Genomic DNA, 23,203 nt, shown 5'->3' with positions numbered 1-23,203 from the left:
CTGCCTCTCAGCATGTATCATCTTCTCTGTAAAGGTGATATATTAATAAATCATATAACTGATTTTTTCAATAGTGATATTTTCAGACAGTGTACTTACTTGGGATATGTTTTATTGTTTTCTTTCAGAATATTATGAAGTTTTTTAGTAATTATAAAAATATAGTGTTATGGTTTATCCTCAGCCAGCAATTAAGCAAGTTCACTAATTAACCATACAGATACACCTGCTTATTTTCCCTGATGGGATGGGGAAGAGAATTGGAGGGGTAAAACTGAAAAACTCATGGGTTGAGACAGTTTAATATGTCATGCAAAAGCTGTGCGTGCGAGTAAAGTAGAACAAGGAATTCATTCCTACCAGCAGGCAGGTGTCCGCCATCTCCAGAAAAGCAGGGACACATCATATGTAATGGTTACTTGGGAATACAAAGAGCATAACTCCAAATGTCCTTCCCTTCATTCTTCTCCAAGCTTGTATTGCTGAGCATGATGTCATATTCTATGGGATTTCCCCTTGGTCATTTGGGATCAGCTGTCCTAGCTGTGTCCCCTCCAAGCTTCTTGTGCACCCCCAGCTTACTTGCTGGTGGAGTGGGGTGGGTAGCAGAAAATGCCTTGACTCTTTGTTAAGCACTGCTCAGTGAGAACTGAAACATCTCTGTGTTATCAACTCTGTTTTCAGCACAAATCTAAAATATAGCCCCCTACTAGCTACTATGAAGAAAATTAATGGCCCAAAGCAGCACATAAGGGATGCAAAAAAGAAAACTACTAAAATCAGGTTTTGGGTTGTCATGGCTAAGTGAGATATACAAAAAAATTGGAAGATAGATTAAAGGAGACAAATGCTTGTAGTTGTGAACGCAAGTCACAGTGAAGGTGCTCCATCACACTGCTTCAGTAGGCACCCTCTGTTTTCATGATGCATCATCCCTTTCAAATGCTTCTTGTTAAGACATACTCCAATCTTTACAATAACGTAAGCAGACGTTGTAGCTGATAAGAGCAGGTGACAAGGAGAGAGAGGAGGGTGCAGCAGGGGCCAATGTATGAATTTTTTTTAATCTTATTTTTTGTAAAGCAGGTATATACCACCATTTTTAACAAAATAAGAATTTGACTGTTGGTATTTAACACATTGCTGAAAATTTTGGCTTTCACAAGGTGTAACGCTTATAAACCGTTGCATGAAGCATTTAATTTCTAATTTCTCTTTTGGCCAAAGTGCTAGTGACATGTCAGTTCAACCTAGTCTCTCACTCTCTAATATGATTTTTCCTTTTTTTTTCCTTTTTTTTTTTAAAACATGAAGACATAGGTGAAATATTCAGAAAGTTTAAAAATACGAATGAAGTAAAAATAGTAGGGTATTTTATGAGGTTACTGTTGCCAAATTTCAGAATTAAAAGTTACTTTCTGGAAACAAGTAGAACCTCTTGAACTTTATGAAATGAAAGAAAAAGTCTATCTCTTAGTATTGTGCAAACTTATTAAATGGTCATGACTTCTGTGACTTTTGATTCCTTTTGCTTTACACTCATTCTAGTAATTTCTGTGATGCACATAAGTTGTTCTGGTTAGTAAATCAGTAACCTTAAATTTGTATGGTTTCAGTGAGGTGTAACTTTGGCTTTCTGTATGAAACAAAAAGCAGTAACTAATAGAGCTGGCAATTACGACAACCAGGTGATATTGCTAATTTATTTCTAGTAACTTTGCAGTAGGAAATAATTTAAAAGGAGGTTACTGATTAACATATCAGTCTAATAGTTAATGTGAGGGCTCAAAAATTTAGAGAGATGGAATGTAATTCCAAACAAGAAAAGTTATGGAGGGAAATAAAGGCAAAATCATCTGCCTTTCTCTCACCATCACCCCAGTTATATGTATGAATTAAAATATACTCTATTGCTAATTAAAATATACTCTATTGCTATACTACAGCATTTCTCTTCTGAATATGCATGCTTAATATACTTGTATGAAAGTCATGTCTTGTAGAACTGCCTTATGAGATTTGGTAACTTCAAGCAATAAAATGCTTAATAATACAAGCCTATATTTATTTATCACTCCATTGTTTTCATCTACTGAAAAGGAATTGTGAGAACATGTACAAACTGTGCTATATGCATGCACATTATTTCTTGCATTCTAAGGGAAAAATTCTTTCATTATCTCTCTGATAGATTTCAGGATGGGGACTTGATTTGGGAATTACTAATGTACTCACATTTTCTTAAATATAATCTGAATTTCTAAACAACCCACACACACACTGTTTTTAAATGAAGCTGAAGTGAAGTAGAAAAGTCTTGGGATTTTTTTTTTTTTGTTTTGATATATTGTCTCTTTCCTATCAGGATTCCTGTACCCACACATCTGTCAACAGCATTCCCTATGGTCTCTTCTGATGTGCCTGAGCTGCTTGAGCCTGTTGTGCCCTCTCAGATTTTCCCCACATTGCCATCTGTATGCCAGGATGGACTGTGCCATAATGGAGGGACTTGTCATCCTCTCTCTCTGCCTACTGGGGCCACCTCATTTCAGTGCGACTGCCCACTACACTTCACTGGTCGGTTCTGCGAAAAAGGTAGTTGTGGGTCATTCTTTCTGTATTAGTTGTGAAATGCAATTCTTATGCTTTTTGGAGCTGGAAAAGGGGAAGAGATGGCAATCAACATGTTTCCCTGCTTTTCCTGCCAGTTACTGTTGGAAACTCAGAAGTAAATTCATTGAGGTATTTGGAATAATACTTGCAGTGTAAGTTTGGTGGTATCAGTCAGGCACTAGTAAAGATAGCAAGCTTGAGTAAATAAAAAAAGCATTTGTGCAAATTCATGTGCACTGTGTGAATGCATGTTATGTAAAGTATTATTTCTGAGACAGAAGGAAGTTAACTTATGAAAATAAGATCTCCTCAAAAGATTATATGGTTTCCATTACTACAGATCGAGGTCTTTTTTTGCCACTGTAACTGGTCCTTTGTTTAAAAAGGCTTTTTTTTACTCTGCTGTTCATTTGTCCTTCTATTGTACTACTGTTGCTCATAAAGCACATAGTAGTCAAATGAACATATTTTAATTAGAATTCGAATAAAAAATAATTCTTTAAACAATTTGGGCTTCTTTGTAAAAAGAATCAAGGCTATAAGACAAACTGATCTATGTTACTATTTTGTAGTTGCAATTATTCTGCATTACTAGATTTCAGAAAGTTCTTTTTATGACATTTTACAGCTAGCTTCAAAAACTGTTTTCACTTTTAAGGTACAGGTGTTATAAATGGCAGTGGATAAATCTCATAGTATTAAAGGGCATTACTGGTGCACAGGAAAAAAAATAAGTGTCTAGATTATGGTTCTGTAACTGTAACATCCTCCTAATGAACTTCTCATGGTATGAAATAGAAGCTACTAGAGTTAAAAATTCACTTGCTAGCCTGACAGTATATGAGCTAACATCACCTTGTATTACTCTCTGAAAGTAGGTCATTACACTCACTGTATGTGAAAGCAATCAATGATTGTAAGCTTAAAAAGAAAAAAAGAAATTGTCATGTGTTGCTTAGATACCAGAGACTATTTTATCTTCCAGCCTTTCCCAATTTTATAATAAATTTAATCATATAATTTCAAATTCTCAGTGTCATTAAGTAATTAAGTTGAATTCTGTGAATATCTTCTATGAATCTGCTATCTGGACATACTCTTTGCACTTGCTTTCAGTACATGGCAGTTGTGCAAACTGAGCCATAAAATTGTAGAACCAAAAAAGCATGTTTCTTTCAAAGGGAATAGATTAAGTTACCATTCCCTGTGTGTTGCAATGAAGATTTTTCAATATTTCAATAAAGTGTTTTATTTATTAACCCATATTTTATATGCTAGAATTCCTTTCCATGTTCCAAAGAATGCAGTTGGCATCCTTTGCATCAGCATCATCTGCAGTATTTCAGATGGGAGCAACTTTTGCCTTTTCTCAAGGGGTCTGCCAGGAGTAAACAATGTTAAATTCAAACAGAAGTTTGATAGACATCCTGGGGTAACAGGCTGCAACAGTGTATATACACAACCTCTCTGCTGGGTGATACCTTGTCTGGACTCCACTGGTGTCAGATTGCTACCTTCTACTGTCCTAATCTTATTTTCCTGTTGATCTGTAAGTCTTCAGGAGTCTTTGACAGTTTGATGTTTTTAAAGAAAACTGACATAATCTATCTTTGGATTACATTATCTGGACTAAGTAGTTTCCCCCCTGTGCCACAGACTTTAATGGAAGTACATTCCAGTCCATTGACAGAAACAACTATATTTGGGTTGCTCATTAAAAAATACGTAGAATTGTAGAATCATAGAATAGTTAGGGTTGGAAAGGACTCTAAGATCATCTAGTTCCAACCCCCCTGCCATGGGCAGGGACACCTCATACTAAACCGTCATCCTAAATCTTTTCTCCTTTGAAATTTAACCAATACAGGCCTACTGAGTTCATACAATGTAATGCGCTGACTGTCTTTAAATGATATTTCCAAGGGAATTTTGCGTGTTTATCTTACCTGTGTGAATGATGGGGTCACCTTCTCTCTTTGTTACTTTGTTTCAAAAATGTGTGAAAATATGGCTGAATAATGACTGTCTGTAGAGCAGATTAAAAGCAGGGGATTATTACAGTAAATTGCAGTTGAAACCAAATCTCTGAAGATTAGGACTCTAGCATCCTATGTTAGACACACTGGTAACTATTCCATTCAATAAAATCAAAATGCAAGCCTTAAAATACCCCTGAAACAATGAGATCCTTTTGAGAATATAACCTCATTTCTATAATCCTTTCACTGGTTGTGTCTAATTTCCATGAGATTTTTTTTTTTTTTTCTGTACTTGGAAGAGATGCTGTTTGCTTTGCAGAGCCCTGCAGGCATGCTTGATGATAGGATTTTAACAGAGATCCATTTTTCTGCATTGGATGTCTTTTAATAGCTCTTGAACATTCATCTTCTTTTTCCCTTTCTGTAAGAAGACCGATTAAGAAATTCCTCTTTTCATAGTGCTCTTTTACACCCTACAATCTCACCATCAATACAGGGAATAGCTTCCTTCTTCATGTTTAGCAGTCCTGGGTCAGCCAGGGCTGTGATATGTGACAGGCTGGCAGCTAACTGAGGCAGCTGCAGTGCAGGGCATATGCAGTCATATTGTATATTTAGGTAGATCAGGATCAGATTTGATGTATCCTGTATTTAACAGATGAAAAGTAACTGAAGCATAATGTCATTTTTCTTAATTCCTAAGTTTCAATGTGATTGATAATTTCATGTAATGAGACCAGAAATTGACTAACTGAACTGGCATTATAAGCCTTTGATAGAGACCAGTTCTTCAAGAAGTCTGGAAAGAACCCATAATTGCAGAAGATAAGGGCATCTGTAATCATTTTATTATTATTTACTCTAAACATTGAAAATTATAAACTAAGTTATCATCTATGCAATCCAGATTTTTTTTTCCAGTCAAGAAAGTTACCTCTTAACTCATTAGAGATAGCTATGATCTGTTTTAATCATGCTGTAATATATACCTCTTCCTTCCAGTAATATATATGTATTAAGCATCTTAGTGGTCTACCTTGCACCAGCCATTAGCTACAGGTCAGCAAGAAAATATATCACACACTCAGCTGACATAGTAACAGTCAATATAGCACACCACAGGGTCCTATACACAAACCTCTTGATTAGAATGCATTGTATATTTCTAGGTTAAGATATGCCACTTAGTAACAACTGTATATTTATTACAGTGTATAAGATCAGCTTCTGGAGTGAAAGTAAGTGAATGCTATTATCTCAATTATATGGTTTACTTTGATAGTATGTTATTACATGCATTATTGCATTTTCCTATTTGATTGCTCTTTAACTAATAAACTTCAGTAGGTTGTTCTGTCCGTACAAGGAATGTGTTCCAAGTCAAAATAGTCATTATGGACATACTGGGGCCAAGCTAGTTCATTTAAATGCATAGTATATTTACAATCAAATACCTGTGAATCTGAAATGTCTCTAAGTGACAATTTTGAAAAGTGGAAATCTATCTCCATTTCCTATTGAAATAGAAATTTGTGCGTATGAATCAGTGTATTTGCCAAAGTCAAACTGAAGCAATCAATGCTGGATATATGCCTAAGTATACTACAGATTACCAAAGTTATATGGAAATAAAAAGTTGCTACAAGTTTTTCTTTAAAAACACTAACCTCTAACCTTAAATGCAGTATAAAAAATTTGGTGTCTATGTAAATTTAAATTTTATTACTGAGTAGTGAGTGCTAGGTCATACACTAGAAAGGGAAGATTGTGTGGATAGGGAACACAGTGAAGAGTAGTATACTCTGAGCTGGCTTTTTTCTTTTTCCTTTCTGAGTAAATAAGTCTTTTGACTTTAATATTAAATGTGTAATTCTTTCATCCATTAAACAATTATTAGCTAAGAGGTTGTACCTGCTTCATTGTGAAATCCCCCCACACGAGTGGAAAAAATGTAATGCTTTAGTATGAAGGCAGATGGTTGTCTATTACTGTAAAGTTCATAGCAATAGGTTTGGAATATCACTGTCTTGTATGCGCAAAGAAAGTATGTCCCTGACTGTTAATTATAAGATTAACATTTCTAAAGTCACCAAATTTTTTTTTGCATTCTGTAGAAGTTTTATAGATTGTTCAATAAAAAGAATATTTAAATGTCGTGCTACAAAATGGGAAATCTTTGTAATTTTTATATGTTGCTTGTGTATATTCTGTATGTTACTTAAAGGTCAACTGCTTCCACAAAGCTGCAAAACCAGGAGTAAAAGAGGAGGTTGTTAGGTGCATTTATCTTGCAACTGTCTCACCTGGGGACTTTGCTACATTTGTTCCATGGGATACCCTTGCAGAATTCCTGATTTATTGAGCAATACTTCATAATACCACCCTAACATTCCAGGTTTCTTTTACTAGCAGCTTTTATAGAGATTTTTCCTAATTTAACATTTCTAACTTGCATCATTGACTAGTATGTCAATGTATATGGTTTTAAAAATAAATGTAATTCGTCCAATATCTGTGATTTTGGCCATATTTAGAAAAATCTCATGTCTCAGTAAGTCATAAATCTGTTTAAATGCTTAATAATGTTTATACTTTGTATGTATGATTTAAAACAAATCTGTGAAAACTTCCATCAAAAAGAAGGATGAGGAATCATATGAAGATGTGTGAGTGAGGAAAGACATTTGTGTTTTCATCTCCACATTCAAGTCTCATTTTGAGATAGCCAGAAAGAAAAATGTGAGACTGTCACGCCATATGCTCTGTTTTTTCAGAGTTCAGGTGTCTTTCACTGATTTTGTCCTCCCTCAAAATGATTCATAACTTGGTAAGACTCTGTGAGTAGAAAAACAACATATTTAGAGCTATGTGTAAACTTCAGTAATTAATTTGATGTCATAAACCACACTCAATGTCTAAACATATGAGATATCTATTAATTTTAAGAAAAAACATTTATATGTGTATGTAAAACTTCCACATTAACTCTCTCAATTTGGGCTAAATTTATAAAAAGTATGAAGTTTTCCCCTCAGATTAAGAGGAAGACATTAAAAATTAAAACACATTATGATACTTAAGAACAGAGATTTATCCAGAATTTAAATAACTTTATGTGTTGGCTTTGATACACAGGTTGTGCTTGCTTGCAACAATTCTAAAACTGTGTGTAGGTAATAGCTAGCCATTCCTATGCAGTTTACTTGATACATTAGAATTCAACAGAAGTAATATTTTGATGAGCAATGCAAAGAAAAAGGAATTATCTAAATTAATTCTAATGTTCTCTGCACTTTCATCTGTGGGTGTGATCTTGCACTGATATGAGACTAGACAAACCTTGTGAAATGTAACATGTTAATGCTTCATATTGCCATGCGTCTGTGAGTAATCACATTAGGTGCACAGTCACCTGGACTTAGCATATGGTCACTGCAGTATTGTTTAAAGATTTTTTTTAATCATTTGAGTGTTATTAGAAATGAGCATTCTGCTATAGAGGCTTTCATGCATAAGCACATCTCAAGAAGTCAGCCTTTTCAGGGAAAAATTAATTATAAAAGCAGTACAAACCTATTAGCTTTCCGATGTAAATCAGACCTGTGAAATTTTGTCATTTCTACTATTAGGCATCTGAATCACTATTTCTTTACTGTGGATGAAATTTTTCTTGTCATAGTAATCTTTAAGAGAGCTGAAACAATTTTATAACATATTTTAGACAAGAACAGATAACAGAAAATGAAACAATGACAAGTTTAGAATTTGTGGTGAACAAGTTTTCTTCCATTCATTTTCTGTTTGAAAATGTCAGTATAAAATTGATTTTTTCATAAACCTTGTTACCTATTCAGCTACTAATCTCCCAGCGCCTTCGAGTCCTTTTACATTCAAAGATAACCATTGCTGCATAGGTGACAAATACTTGCTTCTTTTCTTCCTTCTCCATTTATGGCATTTTCTGGAAACACCTTCTTTCAGTGATGCTTGAATTGCTGCCATTTGTTCAGTTGGTGCTAATTTGCTGATAATCAAGTCATCTGTGGAAATGTTATTTGTCTCCCCAGGCTGTATGGCAATGCTGATTTTCTGAGCTAGAGTCATTTGCATTCTTCCACAGGAAATGCCATGTGATAAAGCAGGTGAGGTATTAAATAATGTCTTTGAGCTTTATTATGTAGCCTGTAAGAAAGAGAAGACTGGTTTGCTTTTATAGCACAGAATAAACAGTTAGTTAGTCCTTTTATCAGTGAAATCAGCCGTGTTAGCAACTTAGGATAACAGTATATTGTGCTACTACGACATTTTGATTTCAAGAATGTTGTGATTAAAAACACAGGGTTTTATTTTTTCCATTCCTGGATACAAAGGTGTTCAGCTGCTGATCTGCTCCCAGATCACTCTCAGGATCTTCAGCTAGCTGTGAGTGTGAACATCAGAATTCTCTAGGGAACTCCCTAAAGCATCCTGCTCAGAACAATGCCAACTGGTAGATTCTTTCATGTCACATTCCAGAGTGTTCCAAAGTGAATGGTCATTCTGGGACAACACCGACCACTTACACGATGTGGTTACAAAGGAAATGCCTTTGTTCTTTCCTGGCCTAAGCATAAAACTGGTTCAATTATGAAACCCCCCATTATTTCTAATTAAGATTGCCTGACACGTTCTTTTCATGCATCTTCATGGAACACTGGTGCTTGTGTTACATAAATTCTCAAACCATTGTTGTTCAAGGGGGAGGAAAATTTAAGATATAAATGTTAGGAAAGCAGTTTTGAGGCTCCTTAAGAGAACAAACCTCCTTTGAGGGAAAGAAAACAGCTTATACTATAAAAAGACAGATTTTTTTTTTCTACAATTGTATTTTCTTTACATTTTTGCAGTAAGAATTTGTTTTGATAAAATATGCAAGTAATTATATAGCAAAACCATTTTCTCTATTTAGGTATTTAACTACCCAGGAAATTCAGCATTCGAAAGATTAATTTCCTGTAGTTATTTATTCACATTCTTCATGCCTGTAGATCCGTTCTGTGCAGAATATTTGGGAGGTTCAAGAAGTAGGGAGCATGTAGAGTCCCCCTGTGTTTCAGTGGAATTAGTGAAAATACTGAATACATCATCAAACAGAGCAAAGAGTTGAGGCATTTACTGTCAGAATCCTGCTTTCTTTTAGATTCATATTTAAGACAGGAAATTGAATAAATAAAAATAATTTTCCTATGTGAATGGTATGGTCCTGTATCAAGAATTTGCTTAATGAATTCTTCCACCCTATAAAAGACAAACCACCCCCCCCCCACCATTGTATGATATATAAATAATACAAATCTCTTGCTTATTGAACACAAGGGAAAATACACAAATATAGGAAATAAAAGCAAGAGAATAAAGGCAAGCATCTTGCTAGCCTCTACCACTCATGGTGGAAAACTGTAGATTCATCTGACTTCCAAAAATGTTTTACAACACATGGCATTACTCTTAACATTATCTTTTTGAAATGATCTTAGCTGTAGTGACTGGGGATTTTTGTTCATCTGAACAACCTGCTTCAGCAACTGGTTAACTTCAGCAAAATAAGAATAATAAATCAACCAGAAATTCATATGAGTAAAATATGTGCAATGTGACAAAATTCAGTATTTAAGGTTTCTCTTAGAGTTAACAGCAGAATCCCAGACTCTTCTCAGACACTTATCTCTTCACGTACATTTTCTCATATAACAGGGATTATGTTACTGGGATATTTTTTACAGCTGAGTGCAAAACAAAAAAGATTTATCATTTAGACTTTGTACATCGTTTAAATTGTGGAGTTATTTTAGTAGAAAAATAGAAAAAAATATAAGATGGGAATATTCCTATTAAATGCGTGTGTACTTAATTAAATGTTTTATTTATAGCATAGTAGAATCAGTATGCAACCCTCTTTGTTCCTGGAGATTCTTATATAGGAATTTTATAGGAACTCCTGTTATTTTAATTCTGATCTTGATATAAAAACATTTTAAATCACTCGTAAAAAAAAAAAAAAAAGAATGCATAGAGAAGGTGCAGAAAATGTAGGATTTACACGCACAAAAAAAAAAAAAAGTTGAGTGTGAAGGGACATTTCATTCATTGCCTTTGAAATCCAGCACACTGCATAAATCTCTTCCGTTAAGGATGAAGACAGACAGACTCAAGACAGGAAATGATATGACAAAATTCAGCTCCAGATGATCAGGATCAGTTTCCCTTTTTCTGACATTTCTAGAGACCAGCCTGGGTGCAGTTAAGAATAAAAAGAAAAATGTCAGCCCAGATTTGAAGCATGAATATTTTTTGTGAGTAATCAAGATAGTGATGCTTGAGGATCTTAAATTTATCCAGAGAGGCTGGGAAGGCAAAAGATTTTGATGAAACAGTAGCAGTAAATTTGGCTAAAACAGAACATTGTGATCCAAAATACTGGATTAAAATGTGTTTGGTGCAAAGGTCACCTGTGCTTTTTTTGTTTTGTTTTTTTTTTTATAAAACAACAAAGGGTTAGTTTCATGGGGATTTAGGTACATTAACAAGATGATAAGCCCTTTGGTCCCTGTTAAATATGCTAAACAGCTGATGACATTTAAGGATAGGAGGAGGGAAAAGAATAAAAAAACTACTACTCTGTCATTTAGCAGCAGGCAGGACAGATTTCTGAGCTGGTGTGATAGGGCAGATCAACACTGAAAATATTCTTGAAATACTAAGCTAGAAAAGCAAAATGAAATGAGGAGTTATAAAGGAAAGTATTCATCAGCATTACATTTAATCCAGTTGAAAGTATCTTATAAGAATAAAAAAAAAAATCTTGGACACAGAGAATGTTAATAAAAACTCAGAAATATCTGACAAAGGAAACTAACATTTTATACTTGACATTTCCACAAACTCTTTCAGCTTGTGGTATTACCATCTTACCTCAGTGCGGAGGTGTGTTACTACTTTGTTGTTCTTAAAATGAGATTTCAGCAAGGACATTACCAACCCCTGCATTTGTCTGCATTTTATGTTATCTCTGAAAATACATTATACATTTGCTATATTTCCAGAACAGAGACATTCTTCATTCTTTCTTCCAGCTCCACTAGTGCTACACTGAAATCCTGCTGAGTTGTTACAGTTTTAGAAGCAGTAGATTAATACTATCCTATTATATTGCTGAATCTTATTTTTCACATAAACAACTTGCCAAAACTATGTAGAACTCTAGGAGTAGTGCTGAATCTCACTCCTGACAATCCATAAGGATTTTTATAAGTCCTAGCAATGTCTTCATTTATCTATGCCATTATTTTTTTTGCTCATAATATGGCCATTTTCGTTCTCTGCTTTAAAAGGTGCTCTCCTGACAAAAAGTGTCTTCCCCCTTAACATTTGATTAATGAGTCTGAGAGAAGATAGAATCAATGTCTGCCTACCAAAAAAAAAACAACCTGGGAGAGAAATGCTTAAAGGCATCTATGAAAATACTCTGAAATGTCATTAAAAGTAGTGTCTTTGTTAATAACAGAAATGCTTCTTTCTGAACCTAACCAACACAGCTTCTTCTTTCCTTTCTAAATGTTATGCTACAGACCATGCAATACTGATAGTATGTCTTTTCCAACTTTTTTTTTCACCTCAAGGAATAAACTGGTTATGTGCTATTGTGTATATGTGTATAATACACAAAAAGCATATAGAAACGCTGCATTTCGACTTCATGACAGTTTTATCCCTTTTCCTGTCACCTTTTTTGTTTATTCTCCCTTAGTTTTGTAGCTGTTACAGTCTCTTGTGACTTGACTACTCTCCAGTGCAGTGTGAACAGAAAAGAAAAAAATCTGACTCTGGATCTCCTTTCTTATGAGCCATGGTATAATGCTAGGAACATTTTTAACATCTCCTTGTATGAGACAATTTCTTTGTTACCCTTACATGCATGACAATGTCTAAAAGAAGGGAGACCTGGTGTGAGGTTTTTTAATCCCTGCTCAGATGGAAAGTGATGTCTTCTGCATGCTGCCTGACCACTGTTACAAACTTGCATTATTCTTTTTGTAGTACAGTTATGTGGAAAACATATGTAGTCCATCATATGTGAAAAATTTTTTGCTTTCCAGTCCAAACCAGTTTAATCTAAAGTTAACTTTACAGATACAGCAAAGCATATGTTAGCACATTGTGTATCAACTGCAGTGCCATTCTGTGAGGCAGTCTGAGCCATTTAGTAGCTGCTCAGCTTGCTCACCTAGAACAGCGTCTGTTTGAAGTAATCTGCTCTTTTCACATGAGTCAGCAGGAGATACATTCTGTGGTAAAGGCATTCACAGTAGTTGTGGCTAAAGGTGGTTGTGGTGGCCCCTGTGGTGGGAATATAGGTGAGTAGAAGTGTTGTGTACCACATCAGATTTGATAAACTGAGTGAGACAAGAAGCTAAAGTGATGTTCTTTACTACTGATGTTTTTACTAAATGCTTAATTATAGCATTTAGCAAAATGCTAAATGCTGTGACTAAATTATAAATAGAAGTATTTATGAAAAAAATACTTTTACATAAAATACTCCTGAAGTTTTCTCGTTGCTTTTAGGTGCTATCTGCAAATGCTGAGTGTGCTGTGTGGTTAGGTAAAAATTATGATTACAATAACTTTGAAAATGAGGTAATACTTACTAAACAAAATCTGATTTTAATTATCTCTTGATAGAAGTCTGGGTGTAAGTCTATGTCATGGTTTAAGCCCAGCCAGTGACTCAGAACCATGTAGTCGCTTGCTCACTCCTCACTTTCTTCCTCCCCTGATCCCAGAGAGATAGCGATGAGAATCAAAAGAGTGTAACTCCCACAAGTTGAGATAAGAACAGTCCAGTAACTAAGGTATAACACAAAACCACTAGTGCTACCACCAATAATAATAATGATAAGGGAAATAACAAGGGAAGAGAATACAACCACTCACCACCTGTCCACCAATACCCACCCTGGCCCAAGCAGTGATCTAACCCTTCCAGGTAACTGCCTCCAGTTTATATACTGGGCATGACATGCTGTGGTATGGAATACCTCTTTGGCTAGTTTGGGTCAGGTGTCCTGTCTCTGCTTCCTCCCAGCTTCCCCTTCTCCCTGGCAGAGCATGAGACTCAGAAAGTCCTTGGTCAGAGTAATCATTACTGAGCAACAACTGAAAACATCAGTGTTATCAGCGCTGTTCCCACGCTGAAAGTCAAAACCACAGCATTGCAGTAGCTATTAAGGAGGAGAAAAATGACTGCTACTGCTGAATCCAGGAGAGTCTAAAACCAATCATGTTTAGTCTAACCAAGTCCAACCTAGCCTTTTTTCTTAAAAGAGCATGAATGTTTCCCTGTTGCCATCACTGAATAAAGACTGAGCCATGGCATTTCTTTCTTCATGTAGTTTTGATTTATATTTTCTGTACTACAATTATTATTTTTATTCTGGCTGAAAATGGAAAACGTTCTAGTAGAGTGAAGGTATGGCAGCATAAGCATTAAAAAACTACTTAGAAGAATAACGATGAAAGCAAAAATTGAGAAAAGGTTAACTTTCAAGTATCTTCATAATGTTTGTAAGCATTGTTTCTTTTGCCCTTAATGTTTTTGGCCAACAGCATGTGCAGAATAAAATCAGTCAGCTTTTCCAATCACGACTTCGGTATGTAGTGTTGTAAGGCCCTTATTTACCTCCTTTTCTAATCCTGGAATGTCTGATCATTCAGATCAGCTCTTTTCAAAAGCTAATATAATGTAATAAAGTACATGAGGCTCAATTGATTTGGCAGCCATTGTGATCTTAAAAATTGATAGAATGTCTTGAATGTGAAATGGAAAAAGATTCATTAAAATCTGGGGTTGAATTTTTATTAATATATTGGTCAACTAAAGAGGCAATATTAGGAAATGTATGGAGAATTCAAATAAACAGATTAATAATTTCACTGCTATCAGCCAGAGATTATTTCAGAAAGTATATCCAAATATGGGTGTACCAATCTGGCATTAGTAATTGCTATGTTTTACTTGTCCTATCTTTGACCACAAAACCAAGGGCCTGCATTTTGTGGTTTTCTGCTGGTTCCATAAGTCCTCTTGAAATCTGCAGTAGCTTGTTGCTTATTTTCATTGCTTTTGTGACCAGTGTACCATCACATATATGATAAAGCAGAGAACAGAATCCACCACACAACTTAACTTGGTGCTCTGCACATGTCACATCAGATCTACAAGAATAATAAAGGAAAGGGGGAAGGGATTTAGGGAGGAAGAATAATATATATATTCTGAGATGCCCTGAATCAATCTAGTGAGACCACAGAAATGGTTTTCTTTGGCTGTACACAGTGGATTATAAAGAAGTAGCAAAGAAAAATACCTTCACAAAGGTGGAGCATAAAGAGGGATTAGTTTCCAGAGAGTTTGACTCGAAAGAGATAGGTTCTGGAGAAAGATGATGTCAGGTAGTTTTTCAGAATTGGTTTCCTGGGGCCAGCTATTCAGTTATTTCATGGAAGGAGTAGAGGTACTTGCACAGACAATGTTCAGTGTAAGGAAAGAACTAACAAAGCAAAATATACTGAAAGAAAAGTAAAATAGACTGTCACAAATCAAAGAATGTGACTGTTTCTCAGTCAACACAGACTGTATTTGAGGAAAGAAACAATCAGATAAGGAAGTGAAAAGAGTATCCCTGCCTCCACCCCCAAGAAAACCTCTAGTAATTTATCAGAGCAAAAGCCTATTCCTGGAAGTAACTTAGAGAGAGAGAGTACTTCAGGGCACCAAAAGCAACTCCATGCATGCTCTGCAAGAAACTGGTTTTCCAGTTACAGATACATTTTTTTCTACTGTAGTCTCGACAAATTCAGTCCTTGATAGAAAAACTGTTAACATTAAATAGCATAAGAGACTAAAAATCAAGCTCTCTTATGTTCTTGAATTAGCCTCAGACTCACTCTGTGACCTTGGACTTCTGTTCCTTCACTGCAATTCTTGCTGCACATTTTTCTGTGGTTTTTTGTAGGATCACAACAGTGTGATTCTGTTTGCCAAACAGCAATTCACTCTTCATTCTTTATCTAGTTGTTTTTTTAAATTCCCAAAGCTGCCGCAAGGAGGTCCTTATTTACTTCCTTTTCTAATCATGAGATATGTGATAATTCCAATCAGCTGCCTTTGAAAGCTGATACAGTAGCATAAAGAGCATGAGGGATTAACAAATTAGTAAATAGCATAATGTGTCAGGTTTCAAGCATTAAAGGAAATGTAATTGTCAGCAGTCATGTCCCACAAAAGTGAATTCCAAAACCTTTATTAATGACAAGGATCAACTGATCACCCAGAGATGCTGTGTTTTTGCAGGCTGTGACAGCTGTCCTTAACTCAGGATGGGACAGTCAGCACAGGCAAGCTCTCATGAGAGTGCTTGAGAATAGGAACATCAAATTGTGCGCGCAGGTATTTCTGATCAACAGTTTTAAATCCACTGCCCAGTATGTAAGACCAACCACAGATACACCTTGTGTTTTCAAGGATCCTATGCACTATGTCTTTTCACAGAACACAAACCTTCAACATTTCTCTGAAACAGGCATATGTACATTATCAGTAATTTCTTTTTTCTTTTTTCTTTTCCCAGAGTATTTTTTAATCACAACAGAAACTTTCATGGATTTGAAAACTCAAAACATTAATGTGCAAAAGAAACTTATTTGCACTGAACAATTTTAAAATACGTATTTTTCTAAATCAGTACTATCAATGCACATCAAGTATCCATAATAAATTCTTCACAGCATATTCTACTTGTTATTAATAAAAAATATGCCTGTCAGTCTAGTAATTACATAAAGTCAATTTCCTTCAGTTTTAATGGAATAAGTTGCACATATAATTTAAAAAGCCATTTATCTTGGTGCACCTTTCCTTTGTGATTGGCTGATACAAAAGAAAGCTTCCTCTTTAAAGCTGGATACTCAGCATATATTCAACAAGCTAAACAACCCTGCTCTGATATGATTACTCCTGTGAAAACTCTAAGCTCAGGGTTTACCTGGTTTGGTACAGATTTCAGAATCTTATAATCAGAAAAAAAATCCAGTCCCTATAGTATAGTGTTACTTGCCCTGCTAGCACATACATCTGTTTCATGATATGATAACTTTTATCATAGCATACTGCAGATTATGTAGCCATTATTGGCCTTTTGAATTATATTTTGACCAGATGCTGCATGATTGCTCTGCTCTATACATATCTTTATTATTACTGACAGATGGTCATGCCCTGAGTGCATCTGAGAAATCATTGGTCTTGAAGCAGTGTGTGAAGAAATCATAAATAATGTGATTTTATTAGCATGGGAATTCACACATTTGGGAAAATTACTACCATCTGTGTGCATTACTGCAGTACCGTGCCTTGTAGACCAGATCTGATTCATGGCCTGCCAACTTTGAATAGAAATTGAATTAATAAGTATTTTTCTGTACCAGATCATGCAGGCAGGCCTCTGTATGTCCATTCAATTTCTGTCCCTTAAATACCAGAAAGGTCTGATTGCCAAAATTTTCATAATAGTCATAAATCAGAGGGTTCCATTTATGGTAGAAAATAGATAAATATGGTAATTTTATTAGGTGCCATATTCTCCATCTACAAGAAGAGGGTTTGTCTGGAAGCTGACCACCCAACACCAGATCATATTTGCCATATATTTGCCAAACAGCTTTCTCCCACCCTTAATTTAAAGTAAAATTATTGAAGGTTTATATTGAAAAGGACAAGTGTTTAAACCCGTTGAACATCCAGTCACATCTAGGGCCTTATTTAATATTTTAATCTGTAGAACTGTCTTGAATCAGCGGCAACATGATCACTGATAGACATAATACTAAAAGTCACTTGCAATTTGGCAAGGGAATGTACTTCCTATCTGTGGTGGCATTTTGTCTTCTGTCTTTACAAGCAATTTCCATCTGAATTGCTGAAAATAATGCTGGAAATACATTTTAATACAAGGTCTTAATGTATCAGTGCTATTTCCTAATTTTTATCCATTATATGCTTTAAGGCCTGGTAACAGCTCTCACATGTTCAGTGTGTTCTAGTCTTCTGTCTTCAAAACTGAAATCATCCATATATTTGCCAACACTTTCTGGAGAGGTCTCAAAAAGGAATTAAAAGCAAAGCTATCTGAATACAGTCTATTAAGGTGATTTTCATCTGAATGAAACTTGCTGTTGAGTAGTCTGTCACTTAAAAGTCACTTAGCCAGCACTCCCTGGTATCACTACAGAACGTGTACAGTTTGGTTATTGATACAACAGTTGCAGGGAAAGGCTTATATTTTCATGAAAGCTTCTGTCATTACATCTTCAAGAGGTCAAGATAATACTTTTTGTTATTTGTAGTCTTAGCACAGAGTATGAGAATTCTCATGGTGCCTTTTGCAGGGGAAAATTGCAAATAAATCTTCAACACAAGGTACAGAGTATTTCTGTCATTAGTGGAATATATAAGTAGGCAACACATTTTGAAGAAGTACCTAATGTGAAGTGATTAAGTTCTTATTTTCTGTTGCATACTCCAGAAACTATGACAAATTTATCTAATATATAGTTGAAGTTACACAGGTGTTTTAGCAGTAATTTACAGAATTTGCCATTTACTTATGTACGTCAGTCCTAGATGAAGTACTGTGTAATGCAGTAATTTTTACTACATTTTATAGAAGGAGATTGTTCAGTATATAAATTTAACACTTGATGAAGAATTTGCTATATTTAATATGTAAATTGAATTCAAGGAAGACATGTAACTGAATTAGCACTGAGAAGTCCTTGGTATTCTGTGACTCTCTTTGAGACATCTTCAGAGAACTTTAGTAGTGTGGAGTTAGCAAAGCCACAAAAAACTTCTGCCCACGAGAATAGAAGTGTTTAACTAAAGTTTGATGAGAAAAGTACTAACACTTGTCACCAAAGTAAGGTAAAGTGGAATAGAAAACTTGCTATGCTTTGATACTATTGGTTATAGCCTCCTAAAATACTGCATTATCAGCAAACTGTGCGTTGCTTATAAATGCATTAGAGTTCTGGGACAGGTCACTCATTGTTAGAATTAGCAGTTTAATCCCTAAAGGCAGAGAGGGTGCAGAGCCTAGGTGTGAGTGGCCCTTCAGTAACATCCCTCTTGTACTTCTACTTCTTTCCAGATAATTTTGTTACAGACTATAAAATATCCTATTGATTGAGCTCTGAAAGTTGTAAATGTGATTTATGAGCTATATTTGATTAAAAACGTGGCTGCTCTGAGGAACACAGAAATTTCTGCTCCCTTGGTCTGATACTGTGTAAATCACTTAGATCCATTACCTGAGAGAGTACACCCTTATAAAAAAGCTAGTGAAAATGAAAAGCTGCATTGGAAAACCAGGTAGGAGAGCTTTACTTTAACCAGAGTGTTAGGCAAAAAAAGATGTATGACCATTGGAGAACTAAAACACTTCAAATATTATTCACTGTTAGATAAACTAACACAATTTTTCCAGCAATTTTGTAACTACAGTAGTTTGAAGATAGTAAAGTAAAACTTGATATCAGGTTAAGTAGCTAAGCTGTCACTCCTGGCATTGTCTTGATATACAATGCTATGTATCCACTCAAAAGGAAGGAAGCTTTATCTTCTATAAAAAAATGCAGGATGTGAGAAGAATAGCTTTTAATCAGACAACATTTTTTCTCAGCTTTCCAGAAGCAAGTATTTGGCTTTCAGGTTATTTACATATGAAATAAGATGTGATTACAGACTTTGAACTTCCATTGCTTTTAAGTTTAAGCCAGGTGAACACAGATTGAAGATATGTGATATGTGTTGGTGTCCTTACTAGTAATGAAGATGAATCATTTTGTGAGTACCCACATTACTTATCTCTTGTTGCTGATATCCAGTGAGGCTATAATGTGTAAGTTTAAAAGAAAAATGTCTCTCTCTATTATCAGCCTATAAAACTGGCTACCAATTGATCATACTAACCTTGCCATGGACTGCAACATTTTTGCTATATTAATCATATTCCTAATGAGACTCATTTAGCAAGAAGAATATTTCAAGTCTTTTTATTTCAGGGTGTGAAGCATTTGGGAAATTAATATTTAGCCAGAGTTCAAAAAGCATGTTTAAAATTGTCTAGGTAACTTTTCCCTTGTATGCACCAACTTTTCATTTATTTATTTATTTTTGACGTAACAGTGATATTGTATCTTTTTTGGGCACAAGATGTAAATAGTTGTGTCAGTGTACCAAATAGCAACAGAAACCATGTGATGAGCTTTTAAAGCATGTGACAAATTATGGTGTCCCTGCCCATGGAAGGGGGGTTGGAACTAGATAATCTTGAGGTCCTTTCCAATCCTAACTATTCTATGATTATATGATTAATCTTTAAGTATATGCTCCTATACAGTCTTCCCACAAACATGCTTTCGTCAGACCACAGGTAGCTTTACATACTTCTGACTTCAAACAATGCAAAAAATAAGCACTTCCTTCTTCTGGATTAAATGCATAATTTATCATAGAATCATAGGATCATAGAATAGTTAGGGTAGGAAAGGACCTTAAGATCATCAAGTTCCAACCCCGCTGCCATGGGCAGGGACACCTCACACTAAACCATATCACCCAAGACTGTCCAACCTGGTCTTGAACACTGCCAGGGATGGAGCATTCACTACCTCCCTGGGCAACCCATTCCAGTGCCTCACCACCCTAACAGTAAAGAATTTCTTCCTTATATCCAATTTAAACCTCTGCTGTTTAAGTTTGAACACATTACCCCTTGTCCTATCACTACAATCCCTAATGAATTGTTCGTCCCCAGCAACCTTATAGGACCCCTTCAGATATTGGAAGACTGCTATGAGGTCTCCACGCAGCCTTCTCTTCCCCAGGATGAACAGCCCCAACTTTCTCAGCCTGTCTTCATACAGGAGGTGCTCCAGTCCCCTGATCATCCTCATGGCCCTCCTCTGGACTTGTTCTAACAGTACCATGTCCTTTTTATGTTGAGGACACCAGAACTGCACACAATACTCCAAGTGAGGTCTCATGAGAGCAGAGTGGAGGGGCAGGATCACCTCCTTCGACCTGCTGGTCGCACTCCTTTTGATGCAGCCCAGGATACAGTTGGCTTTCTGGGCTGCAAGCGCACACTGAAGCCAGCTCATGTTCATTTGCTCATCAACCAACACTCCCAAGTCCTTCTCTGCAGGGCTGCTCTGAATTTCCTTTTTGCCCAACCTGTAGCTGTGCCTGGGATTGCTCCAACCCAGGTGTAGGACCTTGCACTTGTCATGGTTAAACTTCATGAGGTTGGCATCAGCCCACCTCACAAGTGTGTCAAGGTCCCTCTGGATGGCATTCCTTCCCTCTAGCGTATCAACCGAACCACACAACTTCGTGTCATCAGCAAACATGCTGAGGGTGCACTCAATCCCACTGTCCATGTCACTGACAAAGATGTTGAACAAGAGTGGTCCCAACACTGATCCCTGAGGGACACCACTCATTACTGGTCTCCAGCTGGACATTGAGCCATTGACCACAACTCTTTGCGTGCGGCCATCCAGGCAGTTCTTTATCCACGGGGTGGTCCACCTATCAAATTGATGACACTCCAATTTAGAGACAAGGATGTCATGTGGGACAGTGTCAAATGCTTTGCACAAGTCCAGGTAGATGACATCAACTTCCCCACCCCTGTCCATTGTTTTTGTAGCCCCAAAAGAAGTACTCAAAAGAAGTACTTATCAGGCTAAGTACCATAAAAACAGCCTGAAGTGCTTAGTGGGCAGTATGTTATCAAACAGTAGTGCTAACTTGCAGACAATACTTTCTTACCTTGCTTAAATCTATGTACTTTCTAGTATGACTGAAATATACATTAAGATGATTGTATCCCTCCTGGGCATGTTCTTTTGTTGTCTTCAGAAAGTTGCAGAAAATCTGTGTTGATGCCACACTGCTCATGAACTTTGTTGAAAGTATATTTTGCAATGAGCTAAATTATGTTAAAATTTAATATGGTAAGTGCCATGTAAGCAATCACTGTATAATTTTCAGTAAGTCTCTTTCTATTAGCCTTTCATTGGGAACACTATAAACAATCATTGTTTAAATCAGGATATGACTGTCTGAGACTGAACTGACAGTGTGGAGACAAATGGACTCAGGTACTGAAGCACTTTTAGTGCAGATATGTATTTAATGATAGTGAATGACAGGCATCCCTGCCTGTGGCTGGGTAGATGGGACAGCCTGGGAAAGAAGCTAGGTGGATGAGGATAAAGGTTCCTCACACGATGTCCCTGCCTCTCAACAGTAGCAGTGGTAGTGGTTGTTGATGTGGTAGGGCAATACAGCACAGGGAGGAGGTTGGACAGGTCAGAGCAGAGCTTCCAGCCATGGGGCTGGACCAGCGGCCAGAACCCCAAATTGTTCCAGCCCCCACATGCAGGGCCTCTACCTGCCCTGTCCCTGATCTACAGCTCTTGTCAGTCACAGGGGCAGAGGTGCAATACCTGGTTCTGATTGTCTTAATTTCTCATGGCACCTGGCGAATGGCTGCCAGCATGCAGGCTTCCCTATCTGTTGCTCTGGAAGGTTCTCTACATGCAGAGAAGTGCTGTCATTGGCATTTAGGGACAAGGGAGTCACCTGGCGATCAACAAGGTTTAACCAGCTCTGTGCCACAGCAACTGGAGATTTAAACTCAAAGCCCAAAGCCAAGAACAGAATTAGATTATTGCCCAGACAGTAGTGTGTTGTGTTTGAGCTGGCTGGGCCATTGCTGAAGGTGTCTTAAAGTGCATAAATGACTACTCTTCATGAGTATAAACCCTTGAATAGGAACACTGCTTTTTCCTGATAATATAAAGGTAATTCTTATTTACAAGTATTATTACACAATTGGCTATTGTTTTATGGCACTGAAATGGTAAACTGCTATGTAAGTTAATTGTTGTATTTCATTGGATTTTTTTAGCTACAATCTGCACACAGTTCATATTGACACTATTTGAATTCTTTTAACATTAATAATAATAAACCAGGGAATTTTATAATGAGCCCTCATTTTGTTGAGGCTGCAGCATCACCCTAAGGCAACAACAGCAGCATTTTTTCCATTATTACTTTAACACTCTGAATTCTGAACAGAAGCAGATAGACAGGGAAAAAAAAATCCTCAGATGCTGCTTAAAGACATGAGATGCACAGAAGAATTAAAAGGCAAAAAATGCTGTGAACATGCCTGAAGGTCATGTAAGGACAGCTCTTACATTTCTGATTGTTTGCTTAAACATTTAAGTTTTTAATTTATGAAAAAAAAAAACCCGACAATCTACGAGTGCCTTATAACCACTTTATATAACCAAATAATTAAGTGTCACCTAGCTAAAATAACTTTTCCCAGTTGCTCTGCCTTTCTTTTTGTTGGCATTCAGGCTGTCAAATGCAGCAGGCTTGGTTTATCCCAAAGTGATGCAGCTGCTGCTGCATTTTCACTTTGAGAAATTCT

The 23,203-nt window shown here is 36.3% G+C and overlaps 1 protein-coding gene across 1 annotated transcript in view; it reads left to right on the top strand.

The window, feature by feature from the left end:
* EYS (eyes shut homolog) overlaps positions 1-23,203 on the top strand; it is a 776,683-nt gene that overhangs the window by 582,338 nt on the left and 171,142 nt on the right. Inside the window, exon 35 of the mRNA XM_031052748.2 lies at positions 2,366-2,595. Within this exon, the coding sequence (XP_030908608.2) occupies positions 2,366-2,595 (230 nt within the window). The remainder of the gene's footprint in view (positions 1-2,365; positions 2,596-23,203) is intronic.

The sequence above is a fragment of the Melopsittacus undulatus genome, chromosome 3 (assembly GCF_012275295.1).
Source record: "Melopsittacus undulatus isolate bMelUnd1 chromosome 3, bMelUnd1.mat.Z, whole genome shotgun sequence".
NCBI classification, from domain to species: Eukaryota; Metazoa; Chordata; class Aves; order Psittaciformes; family Psittaculidae; genus Melopsittacus; species Melopsittacus undulatus.
The sequence above is the reverse complement of the archived record's forward strand: the minus strand, read 5'-3'. Positions and strand labels throughout refer to the sequence as shown.